The sequence below is a fragment of the Rhinopithecus roxellana genome, chromosome 8, assembly GCF_007565055.1.
Source record: "Rhinopithecus roxellana isolate Shanxi Qingling chromosome 8, ASM756505v1, whole genome shotgun sequence".
NCBI lineage: Eukaryota > Metazoa > Chordata > Mammalia > Primates > Cercopithecidae > Rhinopithecus > Rhinopithecus roxellana.
In genome coordinates this window covers 94,444,281-94,462,050 of record NC_044556.1, presented here as the reverse complement: position 1 = coordinate 94,462,050, position 17,770 = coordinate 94,444,281, and the positions used below count along the sequence as shown (strand labels likewise).

The 17,770-nt window shown below is 47.7% G+C and overlaps 1 protein-coding gene across 5 annotated transcripts in view; it reads right to left on the bottom strand.

Moving 5' to 3' along the window:
- GALNT2 (polypeptide N-acetylgalactosaminyltransferase 2) overlaps window positions 1–17,770 on the bottom strand; it is a 218,637-nt gene that overhangs the window by 120,243 nt on the left and 80,624 nt on the right. Inside the window, exon 1 of one of the 5 annotated variants that reach the window (XM_030935463.1) lies at window positions 15,725–15,822. The exons of 3 other annotated variants lie outside the window; for them this stretch is intronic. In XM_030935463.1, coding sequence (XP_030791323.1) covers window positions 15,725–15,808 — 84 coding nt within the window. In that variant the 5' untranslated portion in view covers window positions 15,809–15,822. Of the gene's footprint in view, window positions 1–15,128; window positions 15,148–15,724; window positions 15,823–17,770 lie in introns of those variants that run through there. One more of the 5 variants, XM_030935465.1, reaches the window with a different exon arrangement.

Genomic DNA, 17,770 nt, shown 5'->3' with positions numbered 1-17,770 from the left:
AAAAACTTTTGCTTCTGAGGCCTTCATTTTGGGATATTGTTTACTGAGCCCCAAGAGAAACTAGAAAGAACTAGATTTAGAATTCTAAAACTTTATAAATTATTCATCCATCTCAGCAGCATCACTCAGAATGCTAAATTCTCAGCGGATGAGAAAGAGTGTATGGAAAATGTGTGGAATGTGGTAGGTGATCAGATATAGGAGCTTCATTGTAACACCCTGAAGAACCCGGGATGTATTGGGCCAGATGAATTAAGTGCTGGGAGACTCACAGGAAGGCTGGTTAGTCTTCAGTGCTTGTGAAAATCTGCAAAGATCACCTGAGTGAAATCTATAGGAATGTGGAAACTCATTCATGTCTACATAAGCTTGTTCAACGGCACTATAATCCTAAATCTTACCAGCAAAACCAATGAACTGGGAGTGCCAAGATTTTTTTTTAATTTTTACAGAATTTTGCTAGTCAGTCTTACTTTAATGATACCCCATATTCTTCCAAAAACAATTGGGTGGCTTAAAACAAAAGACGTAAGTAGAAATACAAAAGAAACGGAACATGGTGATTGCGGAAATGACCAAGTAAAGATGCTGTGGTCAAGTTGAATTTTTAAACTCTGAGCTTCCCAGAGACAGAAGTAAAATAAGTAACAGAAACAAGAATTAAGGTGTAATGAGATCAGTCATAGCCCAGAGACTTCATGTATAGTCTCAATTTAACTTCACAACAATCTCAGGAAGGCAAGTATCATCATATCCATTTCATAGATGAAGAAATGGATGTGAGTCACCTGCCAAAGGCACCATGGTCAGAGAGTAAGTCAGAATCTCAATTTCAGGCTGGACTTTGAAGCCTGTGCTCCAACTAAGCATATGCTCACCATCCAAATGAAGTCATGAGTATCTTAAGAGAGACTGAAATTCCACTGCTAGATTCCAAAATGTGCCATGAAAAGAATGGATTTTGGGTACTGGACTGCGGTGGACTGGAAGTGGCCATATTTCTTTGCTACCCCTGAACAGCCAGCTGGAGTCAGACTCTGGGCTAGGCCGTGTGATTTGCTTTGGCCAATTGGATGCCAGCAAACACGAGGCAAGGAGGGGCTTAATATGCATCTTCACATTGGACGTGCCCTCTTAGAACGCTGCCCTGAGACCACCGTGGTGTAAGGAAGCTGGTCTATGCTACCAGGGCATGTGGAGAGTTGAGGAGCCCCAGATAACAGCTAGTAAATACTATAGGACATGTGAGGCCACCTTGGACCAGCCAGCCAACCCTGCTATCACTTGACCACAGGGCACACGTGAGCCCTGGGGAAGTCAGCAAAAGGACCGCCCAGACAGTCGCAGGATTGTAAGAAGTAATAAATCATTCCTGGGTTAGGCCATTCCATTTGGGACAGTTTGCTAAGGATCAAAGATAAGTGAGACATGAATGCAGAGTGAAATAATACAGGAAATCCTCAACAACAACTTTACAATAGACAGGAAGTAGACTGTATACGGCTGTTGCCCATAAAAACACTGGATACACAACATGAAAGGGCAGTTCAGTCAAAAGGACTCTGTATGGAGCAAAATCTAGTGCTATCCACAGTTTGTGCCAAAAAAAAAACCCTATTTGGGGTATTACATCCCCTTCCATAACACAGAAAAAGGGTCTGAGAGAGCCTGTGCATCCACAGGGCTAAAACAGTTTTTGAGCTTTAGGAGCCATCTCTGATAGTACCAATTTATTAATCTGAAAATTCTTTTGAGTCTTTTGCTAGGAAGAAGAGATGCAGAGATCATGGTATACAGGGAGGGCCCGGCCTTCAGAGATCAGAGGTGAGTGCAAGGCATGGTGTGTGATCCTGGCCACGTCCAACGCCCTTCCTAAGGCTCACTCTCGCCTACATAATGGGGATAGTGGTCAACAGTCACTGCAAAGGATTTCTGTAGACACCCGGTACAGTGTCTGGCCCATCCTACATGTTTGATAACATCAGGGATTGTTATTAGCATTGATGGAAAATCTCGATACTAACAGTAGAATCACTTCACTATGACAGAGACAACGGGTTGGAGAAGCACTTCGTGGAAGGGAGCGAGGAAGGACTATAAGCAGATGATGGTGGTCATCCCGGAGAAGGGATAATGGTCTGATCAGTGAGCAGAAACTGAGGACACTGGCCTAGGAGCTGGGGAGGAAGGAAGCACCTGGGTGGTGTGGCTGCTGGATTCAGAAGACACCCCACAGAGAGAACTCCCCACTCCCTTCAACAACTCTTGGCAGTCCCAGAAGGCACAGCAGCTGACTCCTCCAGAGCAGGGAGCAAAGCTCTAGTAAACAGGGATCCAGCCAAAGGCCAGCCAAGCTGGCACTTTCAACAGGTCCACAATGAAACAGCGATTCAAGGAAGAGGAGGGTCACTGCACCCAGAGCCAGTCAGCCTGCAGGTGGGGGGAGGTAGACTCGGTATCTTCTTCGTCAAGCTGACCAACAGGCACTTGGCCTCACGTCACATGAGACATGCAGTCCATCACCTTCACCATGTACAGCCTGTCCAGTGGGAACCACGATGGTTCAGGGTGATCTGGCACCCTGAGGTCACTGCACACTTCATGGTTTCCCCCCACCCTATGTAGGCTTGGTGTGGACCTCATGGCCCAAGCTTAGAGCAATGTGACTATGCCTTACCCCCCGAGAAAAATCTGACGCATCTGATCCTCAACTAACCAGACTTTAGTTTTAAGTGTCTCTTTCAGAATAGGTAGAAATGAAAAGCAGGGATCCAGACAAAGAAACAAAATAATTGGGTGAATTTCTCCGGTTGACCTAGCCTCACACTCAGGGTCTCTTTCTTCTGGTCCTTCTAATAAACTCAGGGGAGTACTAAACACTTTAAGAGAAAAAGCAGTAGAAGGGTTTGCCTTCATGTGCAAAGATGAGATCTGATGGGGCATTAAATGTGATTGTGGAGAAAGGAGCAACCATTGACCAAAACCCTGTCAATTCCCAGGTAAATAAAGCCTCACATCAACAGCAAAGGGCTGCAGCCAATAGGGCAGGGGTAGAGCGTCCTTTCCCAGGGCTGGGTTAAACTCAAAGGAATGTTTGTGGATTACAGGTTAAAGTGTATGCTTTTCTGAATGCTCTGTTTCAATCACTACTCTCTCATCCAAAAGCAGTGTCAGCAACCTCACCAGACACATGCCACCTGCCCCTGCACCTACTTCAAACATCTGATGTAAGAATAATAAATTGCTGTAGAGGCCATTGAAATCCAAAGCGGCATGGGGGCTGGGGCACTGCTCAGACACACTAGGTCCAAGGCTCAATCCTCTTTGTTGCCAGCTATTCACGACTTCGTGTGCAAATGAACAAAGCCTTTCAGATGGCATTCATCCAACTCACTTGTAGGCTGAGGGTACGAAATCTTTATCTGTGATGGGAGGTGGGAGAGTGGGTAGGGGTTACAACATACAAGAGCTCCAGAAGGAGAGAAAGGACCTGAAAGGCTGCTGATTTGCAAGCCTGACTTGGTTTATGTGGAGGGAAATGACAGGAACACTTACAGGACACTTTGCTAGAGCCCCAGGCCTTCTGTCCCATGGAGCATCTCCAGCTCCATGGCCCTGACCAGCTGCCTCCACTCTTGTGGATACCAGGCTCCCTGGAAGAGTCTCAGGTGAAAAGAGGGAGCCCAGGCTAAAAAGATTGTGCAGATCACAGTTGCTGTGCATAAAGTTCAGCAAAGTGCCTCAGGAGGCCTAGCTCTTACTTCTATGTTTAGCATTTTTCCAAAATAAAACATAAGTACTTTCATGCCTTAGTTTCCCCATCTCTGAAAAAGACAGAGCATATACATAATATAATCAGGTCCAGTCTCTCTGGCATCCAACAACCAACTGCTGTGTTCAGGCCTTATCTACAGACTAGAGAACTGCACTAGTTCCTGGCTGGAACCTTTGGCCTCTTATCTCCCCACGCTACCCATCCCTCACACAACACGAAATGCTCCCTTCATCCTGCCTCCCTGCTGCCCGGGCCTCCGGAGGGCTCTCTGTGTTCCACCATGCCCCGTGCAAACACTTCCCTTTCAATGCATCTGGAGTCACAGTTCATCCTACCCATTCAGCCTGATCTGTGCTCAGTTCTGGCCTCTTCCATGACGGTTCTCCATGTATTATAAGATCCTTCTCACTTCTCTGACTTGGCTCATGATTTTTTTTCTCTGCTTTTAAATTAAAAGTATAATTTACATACAGTAAAACTCACTCTTCTTAGTATCCGGATCTGGGAGTTCTGACATCTGCATATAGTCATGCAACCACCACCAGAATCGAGATACAGAACAGTGCCACCACCCTCCAGAACTCCCCGAGTAACTTTGTAGTTAACTCCCTCCTCCAGCCCCTGACAATCCTTGATCTGCTTTTTCTGTAGTTTTGCCTTTTCCAGAATGTCATAAGTATAGAAGTATACAGTATGTGGCCTTTGGACCTGGCTTCTTAAAGCACATGATGTATAGAGATCCATCCACATTGTGTGCACCGTGCTTGTCTCCTTTCCACTGCAAGGGGGTATCCTGCTGCATGCTGCGTTCCACGTGTAAGCAAACCACAGCTTGTTTATCCATTCCCCAGTCTTGGGACAGTTACATAGTTTCCAGTTTTCACAAATATGAATAATGCCATTGTGAATCCCATGAGCACATAAATTTCCATTTCCCTTGGATAATGTCTAAAGGTGGGATTACTGGGTTGTATGAGAACATGTGTTTAGCTTTACAAGAAACTGCCAAACTATTTTCCAAAGTGGTTGTACCATTTTGCATTCCCACCAGCAAGGGATGGGAGTTCCAGTTGTTCTACGTCCTTGCCAGTACTTGGTGGTGTTTTTGCTTTGTTTTTCCCCCAAAGCCATTCCCTAGGTGTACAGTGACATGATGCAGCTTTCTGTAAGTCTGCTTTAATGGTGCTTATGACACACCAGGTATCATGCTCAATGGTTCACACATATCTCAATTAATGCTCACTCAACACTACACAGTAAGTTCCAATGTTTTCTCTGCTTTTAAATGCATCTAAACTGAAGTGCCATCTGAACCAAGGTCAAATGACCACAATACACATGGCCTTAAACGAGAGCCTTCCTGGGATGGTCTTCCTGACTCCTGCAGGGATTCTCCACAATTCTCTCAGGCTCTGACTCAATGTTACCTCTTTTGTGACAGTTTCTCCAAATCAAAACATAATACAGCCCAGTCTGACCTTGCGTCTTACTACACCTGATCAGCTCTCTAATGACAGAACCAAAGTATTTTCAAAATAGTTGATTTTTCTTATCTCCCAAACAAGATGGCTAGCTTCCTGAGGCCAGAGGGTCTGTCTCCCCAACATTTCATCTTCACATTTTAGGACTGACTGAAATGAATCAGAGTGTGTAGACAGTGTCCTGACATCACAGGAGAAGGTGTGCTATTAAAAAAACCACCACCAACTTGCTTGCCACGGCCCGAGTTCCACACTGCTTTCTAAAGCCACAACCTGCAGGTTACATTCTGCCCCTGCATTAGAAAGTAAAGCCAATTTAGCTGCAGAAAATGTGATAGGTTAAGGGCCAAAAAAATAAATTGATCCATGACAAACGATAATAAAATATCCAGCATCTAGGAAGCATGTTGAAAATGCTGGCAACTTTATGAAGGAAGAATCAATTTTAGGAAATGAACGTTGAAGGCAAAGAAACACAAAAAGGAGTCTCTTTTGTTAACTCACCAATGAATATATCCTACCAAGGACAAGCTGACTTCCCTAGGATGACACTGCAAACCAGTGTGGAAGCCAGAAACAGGCCTAAAATGATACAGTGGACTTCAGCCATGTAACCAGCCCAATCTGTACGATGCAAAGACAGTTTTCTCCCCAAGATTCAGGATCCAGGTCTTTGCCATAAAACACACACACACACACACACACACACACACACACACACACACACACGCTCTCGCTCGCGCGCTCTCTCTCTCTCCCCCTTCTTCCCTCCCTCCCTCCCTCCTCTGCTCCCCTATCCCAAAACCGTACTCTCTCCAGACACTAACCCCAGAAGGTCATCACCACCCAGAGGCCAGGTCTACATGGTGTTCCAGTTGCATCTCAAATCAATGACTCTCTCTTCCCCATCCTAAAAACACAAAAGCTTTACTCTTCTATCACCCACCTACTGACTGAGCCCCATGACGAGGCCACAGTCTCTCCCACCCAGACAGAGCCCATCACACAGGCCCTTAGCACTGATTCTATGGTTTTTCTGATCTGACACAATAGTTCCCTCCCCTCTCCATGTGGCAAAATCACTACAGAATTAGTCCTTTTAAAGCAAGACTTTTTTCCTCCACTCAGAACTCCTGGGTGAACTGTCTGGAGGTTGACGCCGAATGTCTCTGTGACCCTCAGAGTGCCCTCATGACCTGGCCCTCAATCTAATCTCTCTCTTCCAGTCAGGATGGGCCATTTGTGATCTTCTGTGGGGTCCTTTGTGCCATGCACTTGGGAGCCCAGTTTTGGGTTTATAATCACTCTTTCTCTTAGAAATGCTCTTCAAATGACAAAAGCTCCAGTCCTCACAAAACCCAGCTCTGCCCATGGGACTGTTCTGGGGCAGTCCTGCCCTGTCCCTCCCAGTCCCAAAGGAGGAGACCCTGCCCTGATTGAATCATTCTTGATCTGTTTTGGAAGATCCTGAAAGAAGCTAAAATTCCGTTATCTTGACCCTCTCTGAATAAGGCAGTTTTTACACAGCTACAGGTTGAATTGTATTCCAATTTTCAGTTCAAGGACAGCCAGCTGAAATGATGACCGGGATTAAGAGATGAGCTATAATTAGGGAGAGGCCGTCTCTCCGGGAGGTCAGTGGCAGCAGGCAGGGCCCCACCCCCAAGCAAAAACCTGCACAGAGCCTCAGGCAGCCAGCAAAGAAGAGGGCGGGCAGGAGCCAGCACAAGGGGCTCTCACAACCCCAGGCAGGACCCAGACGGTGACTGCCTTAGGACTTCCGCTCCACAGATGTGAGAGAAAGTGACGCTTTTACACAGAAGGGATCCCGAGGACCTGGGAAATACTTCGGTAGAAAACTGCACGCGGAAACGGGGTGGGGGGGTGCACGGGGCGCAGGGCAGCCTCACCTGGGAGGACCCCAATGTTTGGAAACCAAAGCCTCAGACCAAGACCCCATCCAGCAAAGACCCTGTGGTCACAGAAAGTCTTTTTAAGTGCTAATACGTAAATATTAGAACTGCAAGGGGCCTTGGACAGTCATGCCAAATGATAAAACCACGTTACCAGTGTGATAAGGTGAGTTCTAAATAACCTCACAGAGACTACCTGAGTAAGTATGCCAGTGATGCCATAATAAAGTACTACAAACTGGGAGGCTTCAATAGCAGAAACACACTGTCTCACAGCCCTGGAAGTCTGAGCTCAAGGGGCGGCAGGGTTTGTTCCTTCCGAGGGCTGTGCGGGGAGGAGCTGTTCCAGGCCTCTCTCCTTGGCTTAGAGATGGTGCCTGCTCTCTATTCTCTTGTCACTGTCTTCCCTCCACGTGTGTCCGGCTCTGTCTGAATCCCCCATTTCATCAGGACACCAGTCATACTAGAGCCCATGCTGATGACCACATTTTAATTTGATTATATCTGTAAAGATCTTATCTCCAAATAAGGTGACATTCTGAGGTCCTGGGGGTTAGAGCCTCATTGTCCCCTTTTATTGGAAGGATACCCATAATACTACCTCCTCTCCCAGAAACGTCTCAGAAAGGGCAGAATAGGCAAATATAAGGGGGTCCAGAGATCTTTCACCTGTGGCAGTCTGGTCACATTCCTTCTGACTCAAGATTATTTCTTAAAAACACTAATGGCATCAGCTCTGTACCACCTCTGGGAAAGCTGGAGCAGAGGTTGACGAGCTAAAGAGCCTGGGTTTCTTTTCTAGTAAGAACATGGCCCACGTGGAGAAAAACTTATCCACTGTGGACGAAGCGCTTATGTCTTAACTGCAAGCGCAGGGTGGATGACAGCTTGACTTCTGACAAGACTGAACGGGGAAATATTGAAAACGTACAAAATCCACATCCCCACTGCACAATGGGAATATGCTCTTGGCCTCACAGCTCACCAGACACTGATTATGCAAGCTCTTTTCAAAAAGCACTGAGGCCCCAAGAAGCTAATCTGACAGAGACTTATTATTCTCCAAACAATGGGTGAAAAGAGAAACCAATTCTGAGTCTTTATAAGGTAGACACCCACGCAGACAGACCCACACGATAAATCTGCATGAGAGCTCGTAAGAAGCACTGAGCACCAGTAGCTTTTTTGTCGTTGTTTTGTTTTTACCAGTAGCTTTTATGAACATATCAGTTCCACCAGACCCCTCCACAGAGTGAATGGTGAGTACCACCAACCAGGGGCCCCTGAGGCCATGCCAGGAGGACCGGGAGCAGGAACAAAGGCTGTAATCCATCTCCAAGAGCGAAGTGGCCTGGGCCAGACAGACTGCGCTCGCTGTGTCTGACAAAAGAAACTTTTCACAACCGAGACCTCTGGGTTGGAATTGTGAAAAGAACTCAGGGGCGTGGGGATGGGAGGGTACTTAGGGGCCTGACGATTGGCGAATCTGGAAGGCGTCCTCAGATGTCTCGATGAATTAATTCCCTAGTCCTTTCAAAAACCACCACCAAGGTCACCGTAATGCTCGTTTCTACACAGAAAGCATTATGGGTGTTTTTTCTCTTTTTCTCTAATACATGAAAATATGCTTACTGTGATTAAAAATGAAACTAAAAACGCAGAGACCCTTCAAATGTTGAAGGCTGATCCCCCCATCAATGGCTGCTGGAGTGTGTAGGTGTCCAGTATGACCACAGAAACACTCCTGCATGTAAGGAGAAGAGAACCGATCATTAGCAGACATGTGAGTTTGTCTCACGCATGGCAATGGGCCTATTCATTTTCATTCTCTCATTTAATTTCATCTCATTTAAATGTATTCAGGCCAGGGGCAGTAGCTCAGGCCTATAGTCCCAGCTACTCCGCAGACTGAGATGAGAAGACTGCTTGAGCACAAGAGTTCGAGATTACAGTGAGGCATGATCACGCCACTGCACTCCAGCCTGGGCAACACTGTAAGACCTCATCTCTAAAAATAAAAATAATAAATAAGATGTAAATAAGTATTCAGAAGGACTGAACACAGTTTAGCCCAAGTCACCAAGTATTGATTACATCTCACTCACAGTGGACAAACACACTGAAGGCACAGAAAGATGGAGTGATTCTTCCCAAACCACGGCCATAGATACAGGCAGGAGGGCAAGAAACTGAAGCACGAGGAGGGAAAGGAAGGTCAAGGAAGGTAAGCAAACGAACCTCACGTTAGAGCTGAGGACAGGGCAGGTGCAGATGGTCCCTGCCCCACAATGGCAAGCGGTTCAAAGAGGAAGCCACCTGAAAGTGGACCCAGGCTGAGGAGTGTCCCACTCACACAAAACACGAGTCTGTGTAGGAGCCGGATTATCTAGTTCTCTGATAGCTTCTTTTTATTTCCCTCCTGGCTATGCACTAAACCTAGCAGCTTTCAAACTTTTTCACCAAAACCCACAGTAACAAATAAATTTGATGTAGACATCCAGTCCCCAATGCATGTATTTAAATATATATGTTATATAAATACACGCAAGCCCATCCATCCACATATGGTGTCATAAAAGACTACCTACTCTTACATGTATATGTGCTTCAGTATTTTCTATCTAATTATTCATCATGAATACTGACACCATTCTCCTCTACTAGTTTCATGAGCTACTGAGTCACAACTTACAATTTGAAAAACCTTGTCCTCATCTTTGAAAGAGTCAGGTTCAAAATTCTAGCTAAGTGTCGGATGCGCTTACAGGCCATGGTTCCAAGCCCGTTTCAAAGAATTAAAGGGAGCCCATCAGCCTGAGTCCTGGGAGAGCCTTCCCTTTTGTCAGAGGCATGTGAGCCAGAGCAACTCCATCTTGAATAGGAGCTGGGTAAAACGAGGCTAAAATCTACTGGGCTGCGTTCCCAGACAGTGAAGGCATTCTAAGTCACAGGATGAGAGAGGAGGTCAGCACAAAATACAGGTCATAAAGACCTTGCTGATAAAACAGGCTGCAGTAAAGGAGCCGGCCCAAACCCACCAAAACCAAGACAGTCACAAGAGTGACCTCTGGTCGTCCTCACTGCTACACTCCCAACAGCACCATGATAATTTACAAATGCCATTTGACAACGTCAGGAAGTTACCCTATATGGTCTAAAAAGGAGAGGCATGAATAATCCACCCCTTGTTTAGCATGTCATCAAGAAATAGCCACAGAAATGGGCAAGCAGCAGCTCTCGAGGGTGTTCTGTCTATGGAACAGCCATTCTTTTATTCCTTTACTTTTGTAATAAACTTCTTTTCACTTTGCACTGCGGACTTGCCCTGAATTCTTTCTTGAGTGAGATCCAAGAATCCTCTCTTGAGGTCTGGATGGGGACCCCGTTCCTGTAACACTGGTTCATCTGTAGCTGAAGCCATCAACGAACTGAGGAGCTCTGCTTTCCTTCCTTCGCTTACGTGGTGGGCACAGGAACATGTGGGGGAGATCCTCCAGAAAAAGGCACTGCTGTAGTGAGAATCAGAAATTCTCCTCCCAGGGCTATCTTGGGGAGGCTGGGTAGTCAGAAAATCATTGCTTCTTCAGGAAACAGCATTGTTTACAAAACAACTAGACCATGCATTATCTTGAGAGCATCATCCTGTGCTCCAAAGCCACCTTACATTTCTGGCTTGGCCATCATCCTGAGCTTCCTGGAGGCACTACATGGACAATGGGACCCTCATCTTCTACCATCACCCTGTCACGGATGTGCAGCACTGTGCTGTGATGGCAATGGCGGTCAGAGCAAGTGACACAACAGCGGGTTCTACTGGGACACTTCTCCAGGGGACTTTCCTCCAGGAAGACATCCCGGAGGTCCAGAAAGTTGTAGGGGAACGGTGGCCACGGTGATCATCAACTGTAATCATTATGTTGGCAAAGCTATAAAATCCAACCCAGGACACCATACAAGATCCTGAACATATTTCCGCAAGAGGAAGAATTGCTCCAGAAAGCAACCCAGGTAGTGCACCTTCAATAGAAAAGAGTTCAACAAATCACACAAAGGTACAGACACCTGCATGCCGGGTGCACCAGCCTCATCCTGAAGAGTTGTGAACGGTGGCCCTGGCTAGGAATTCTCTAAGTTGCTCTGGGACTGTGAAAATAGATTCCTCAGCGAAGCAAAGAAAAAGATGGATTCCTTTGTGCTCAGAAGACGGCAGGCTTTCATCCAGAAAACTGCACAGTCAGAGTCAAGCAGTCAAAGCCCCCATTCTGAACGCCAAATCCCTGGGTAGGAAAAGGAGTGTATGTCTGTGCCTCCCGCCATCCTAGAAGGCCAAGGAGAGGCTGTTTGTTGCAGCGCATTCTCTCATGAGGAGCCAGGCGCTCCAGCTGCTCCACAAAGGTGTCTCAGACAGAATTATAAGTAGATCTTAAGGTCTAAAAACAAACAAACAAAACAAGAACGCTCTACTGAAGAGATGAGACTTTCCTTTCAGAATCAAGTCACACATCCCTCCCCAATTCCAACTCTAACTCTAACAGAGACTTTCACTTCTCTGCAAAGGTTGCGGACAAAAACAAAGTTGGCAGAAAGAGGAAGTGGAAGGAGTTGTTGTACTATGTCTTTTTAAAGCAGCTGTTGGAAACCGTTTCAAAGGTTAAAAAAGGATTTTTGTTTTATCCAAATATAAGTTTCTGGGAGGAAAGATGACACCTTGGGCGATCTATGAAGTCATGCCTTTGATTCCAAGCCTGTCAAGCCTCTTCTAGGTGTTACATCTCAGGCTTCCTATGGTGAGGTAAAGAGGGAAGCTTCAGTACTGAGAAACGGCAGCACATGGAGGTGGGCAGCTTTGCAGTCACCAAACAGGCGATGGCTCTCCTGGCCCCAGAGCGGGGCCAGTGCGTGTCTTTTAAGCCACTCACGGGCTCCACGTCCAGGAATGGAGAGCACCCTCCTGGGTCTCTGCCTCAGTAGCCCCACAAGCCCATCCAGCCATCCTCACCCTGGGGTCTGTCACACGGTGTGGCTGTCAACCTCTATTATGGTATAATTAAGTAAGACACCAACCGTGTTGAGAAGCGTTTCTGAGAATTAAATCAAGAGTGAGAAGCCCTCAGAGGCACCCCTATGTGTCAAGATCAATTGATCTGATGGCCACCAGAGAAGCCCTGCTGAGACAATTCAGCAAATCTGCCCAGGGACAGCTCTGCCAGTCTCTGAAGACAGAACTCTTAAAGAGGCAGGAAAGACCAGAGGGAGGTTTTGCCATTCTTCATGCCGTGCTATTCTAAAAGTGAAGAGGGCTTGGCTGCAATTTCCCACTCTGGACATTGAATGATTCAATGTATCTGTCTATATTTACATGGCTGAGGCATAAAACAACAAAACAAAAAGCCCACTCCCACCTCATTAAGCCCACCTAGGCAACACTGTGGCAGGACACACACAAACCAATAAGGTGGTTTTTAAAAACCCTCAAAATCCAAGATCCCTCAACCACTTGTTGTAGTCAATACATGGCCCCGTCTATAGTGGCTCATCCTAGATTCACTACTATGGAGAAGGAACATGTTTCGGCAGAAATCTTGCTGCCCTCAACACCAGACCTAAGAATCACTATAATAATATGATGCTCAAACCACCAAGCTATTGGCAGCCTGTAATAGAAACACCCTACAAAACAGCAAGCAGGCAGCAACCATCACCAACCCTCCAGGGATGCTCCTGAACCCAGTGCTCAGCCACACAAGTCAAATCTAGATGGCCTTGCAATGTTCTCCCCGCCCGCTCCAGGAGAGACAAGGTCAAGACCATAAAATGACTTTAGGAGCCATAAAACCAGAAGCAGCACATTCTGAAATCAGGCAATCAAGAATTAGACAAGCAGGCCAGGCGCAGTGGCTCACGCCTGTAATCTCAGGACTTTGGGAGGCTGAGGCAGGTGGACTGCCGGAGCCCAGGAGTTCGAGACCAGCCTGGGCAACATGGAGAAATCCCGTCTCTACAAAAAATGCAACAATTAGCTGGACGTGGTAGCACATGCCTATGGTCCCAGCTACTCAGGTGGCTGAGGCAGGATAATCACTTGAGCCCAGGAGGTCAAGGCTGCAGTGAGCCATGATCACTCCAGTCTGGGTGACAGAGCAAGGCCCTGTTTAAAAAAAAGGTGGGGAGGAGGAGGGCTGGGTATGGCGGCTCACACCTGTAATTCCAACACTTTGGGAGGCTGAGGTGGGTGGATCTCTTGGGCCCAGGAGTTTGAGACCAGCCTGGGCAATGGGGTGAAACCCTGTCTCTACTAAAAATACGAAAATTAGCTGGGCATGGTGGCGCACACCTGTAGTCCCAGCTACTCGGAAGGCTGAGGTGGGAGGATCACCTGAGCCCAGGGAGGTCAAGGCTGCAGTGAACTGTGATCACACCACTGCACTCCAGCCTGGGCGACAAACCTTGTCTCAAAAACAAAAAGAAAGAAAGAAATAGAAAACAAAACCTCTTGAAAAGGCTGACCCACATCCTGGAGTTAACTCGAGGAAGGTGAGTGAGGGACCTCTAGACGCAAGGCGTGGAGCTGCCTCCGCAGCAAGGAGAGAGAGCACCTGTGTTAAACGAGGGCTTTCCAGGGCTGTGGGACCTGTGGGACCTGTGGGATGCATCCAGGTTACTCATGACTTGCAGATTTTAGAAAAGGAGTCCACAGTGAGGAAGGGACTGTGCAGAACTATTCCAGCCCTGAAAATGCCCCCTTTCCCTATCAGGTTTCTGGCTTCAGCTCTGGGAGGAAAATAACGCAGGGCCACAGGGCTCTCCTTCTGAGTGCATTGTGCACGCCCCGAGCTAGCCACTGATCTGGTGGTCCTGGTGGGCAGCCTTTCACCCAAAGTCCACCTCGCAGCTCTCAGCTATGCAGTACCACTGTCTTTTCAGATTTGAAGCTAAATTTAAAGGGGGATGGGGAAGAGTGTGGGCAAGTGGGAGGCAGGTGTCCAGTGGGGTTGGACACACGCACACAGGTATGTAAGAGGGCTGCCCCTGTACGTACTATTAACAGTGACTATCCTAGAGGTTGCTGAGTGATAACAATTTAGGAAACTAAACAGGGACAAAGTCTGGGGACAGAGCATTTGCCCTGAAGGTGTGGACGTGTGCTAGGAGCACCTCCCACTGCCAATCTCCAACAAGCAATCACACCTAGAAACAGCAGCTAAAGATGAGCTCTCTTTACCAAGACTGCAATGCCCTCCAGGCTGGGAGCCAGAGCTGATCCACCGGCAGAGCTGAGGCCCTCACTCAGGAGACGGAAGCTCTCCTTCAATGGGAGGAGGGCAGTAGGGCAGGAAGGAGGGCTTCTTGGAGGAGGAAGGCAGCTTCTCTCCACAGTGACCCTTTAGCCTCAACCACTGCAGGGGAATGTGGCCGTAAAACTAGCCAGCCACTGTCGCAGAATCGAAGATTAGGCCAGGAGTGGCCCTGGCCTGAGATTATTTTAAAACAGAGAAGAAAAGAAAAGCCCCTGCAGGACCAGGAAAGGAGAACCAGTGGCCAAGCCAGGCACACAGCAGAGCAGGCCATGCTCTCAGGGGAGAGGCGACACCAGTCTCAGCCCATAGCAGTCCCGTGGCAGGGGCTCTAGGAATGCCGGCCAAGAGTCAAGGACAGCAAAGTGAATACAGGCAAAGCCACACCTTAACCCTTAAGTAGGCAGCTTTCAGCTAGAAGGTTTGAACACAATGAATGTTGAATAAAATGAAGTCCTTATAATTCACGGTCAATCTTGGAAACTAGAAAATGCCAGAGGAAAGGGTTTCAGTTTCTCAGTCCAGTGACAACATCCTGGAAGGCACACAAAGGTAATTCCTCCAAATTGAGAAGGCTGTCAAATCAGAGAGCATCATTTTGAGAATCGTCATCTGAAATCTCCCCCAGCTTGGCACTGCCCACCCCTTATCCCCAACATCTCACCAGCTGGCCAGATCTGCAGACACTGCCTCCTGTTTCTCTAACTCTGGATCCTTCCTCCCAATTCACCCTGCCACAGCTGAAGGCCCACTTCTCCTCTCACCTGGGCTCTAGCGGCCCACGTGTCTCCTGTCTGTCCCCTCCCCCTCCCCCAGGACTCCTCCCGCACAGTGCAGCCAGCGGGACAGACACTGAGATCTGACAGTGCAGAAGGTAGCCAGCTCTGGACTGCAGCATACAGGACCCTGTGTGGTTCTTACCTAACCTCCTCACCGGTCACATTTCCAGCATAAAGCATCCTCGCCAACACGTGGGGCCACTCTGAGCTATGTGCAGCTCCTGGCATGCCATTTCACTTACATGCACAACCCCCACCCCATGCCCTCTCTCCTTCCCACCCCTCCCCCTGCAGCCTGGGCCATCCCTCCAGGTTAGTCCCAATGCCGTTTTATTATGCACCTTACTGCACTAATTTGTTTCCTTTTCCTAAATGGCCCAGCTCCCTGAGAGCCGAGTTTGCAGTGTGTGGTCGGTAGAAGGTGGGTGAGTTGTAAATGAACACAGGAGTGCTTCCCAAGCAGGCTTTTCCAAGCCCATACCTGCTTCACTCCAACCGGGTCAGGAAAGGAGGCAGGCAGTGGCCTCCGATCAACACCTCCAGAGAAAATGAAAATACTGTCCATATTAAGGAAATAACCAGAAATATGATTCGGCTATTAACAACAACAACAACAAAAACTGAAAGAGGAAGAGGGGTGACCAGGCACACACAAGACAGGAACAGCTGCGCACAAGTTCTCAGACCTGGTGCGAGAGAGAAGGCTCAGGACTCCTCCCAAAGCTTCCTCCTCCAGGGCTCCCCAACGAGATACATGAAAAGGCAGGGGAAAAATAACCACAGTCTTTTAGCTTATCAATTTCTCACATCCAACTCCAAACAGCAGAAGTACAAAGACTGTCTTTTTCATTCCTAGCCCAAGAGGAAGAAGGAAAAGTGCTTATTTTTAGCCAAGCCAAAAAACATAAGCAGCTACAGATCAATAAGGAGCAGAGGAGAGAGAAAAGAACCCTCACAAGAAAGTAGAACCTCAAGGAACACCAGAAGCGGGTCCACTAAAGCCCAAAGCAGCCTGGACAAGGAGTGGACCGATGTCCTCTCTCTTAATCACAGGATAATAAAAATTCAAGAGATGAGCGTCTTTAAAAGGCACACTTCCCAGAGGGGCTGGGCAGGTAGGCAAGAAAGCCGGAAGTGCTCTCATTTCTTTATAATTAAGTAATTACAGGGAACTTGTTTCAAACATGGTATTTCCAAGTCCAGATGGAACCACTGCCACCAAGAAGACAGCTGACGTTCTGGGCCTGCCTGACATCTGGGCTTGCCTGACGTCCTGCTCTGCTGCATCAAACATCACATGGGGCAGGGCCCCTACGGGTGCTATGCCAAGGTGGGTGGCTTTCAATCAACCTAGCTGTGGACAAGAATCTCAAAAGGCAAAAGAAAACCGTATAAATGTCTAAGCCCTGACCTCAGCGGAGGAATCCCCAGAGAACCACTGAATTGGCTGCATTCTCTAAAAGTCTATGTATTTATTACAACCATCCGTACAGTGTGATAATAACAAAAACAGAGGGAAATGGGGTACTGGCTTCAAATACCAGATACTTAGGGAACCAAAGGATGTGGGGGAAGACGGGATTTCCAGGACAAACCCCCTCAGAAGGCCCAGGCCCGACTGCCAGGAGCATGAGGCCTGGCCCGGAGACCCCACAAACTTAAGAGGCTGGGGGAGCTGACAGTGCAGATTTCTGAGACGCTCCCTGAGAAATTCAGATTCAGCCAGTCTGCACTGGAACCTGCCTGCTAACAAGCAACATGGGGCGATTTGGGAATGGGGTTGGGGAGGGGGTGCCAAGCACAATCTTGGTACTGAGGCAGGAGGGGCCCACAGGCACATGGGGTGCTCTAAGTGTAACAGGATGAGTGAGAACCTTCAGATGCTGCAGCAGAAAACAGAGGACGTAGCTCTGGAAGAGCCGTCGGGAGACCCCTGGGATGCTCTGCCGGGCCTCTCACCTTGGTTTGTAGGTTACCAAGCAAAAGAGGAGCCTCACCTCAAGGCCTGCGGGGAGATCACTGAAGGCTGCCAAAGATAAACTCATCCTTCCCACAGAAGCTTAGAAGCCACTGTATCAGCAACACCACAACCTCTGCCCAAATCAACCACCTACTCCCAGGCTTTTTAATACTTTATAGTTGCTCTTCAAATCCCTTAGTCTCTAATTAATCCTCACTCCACATGAGAACGCTGGCACAAGATTAGTGGTACTTACTTTAAAGTAAGCATCACAAGAAGAAAAATAACATCTGAGATTTGCTTTAAAACACACCACTACCACCCCTAACTCCCCGCCACACACACACAAGCACATACAGGACAAGACAAAACAAGCACAGCGAAATCCTGCTGGGTGCTCGATACCTAAGAGTACACAGTGCCTATTTCTGCAGATGTTGGCACAATAAAACTTTCTTAAAGAAAAAAATACTCAAGTCGACATAATTATTACAACCATAATCCTACTTCCAGTGGCAAGGAACACAAATCGCCCTTTATGTGCAGGCACCTGCTACTCTGAGCTTT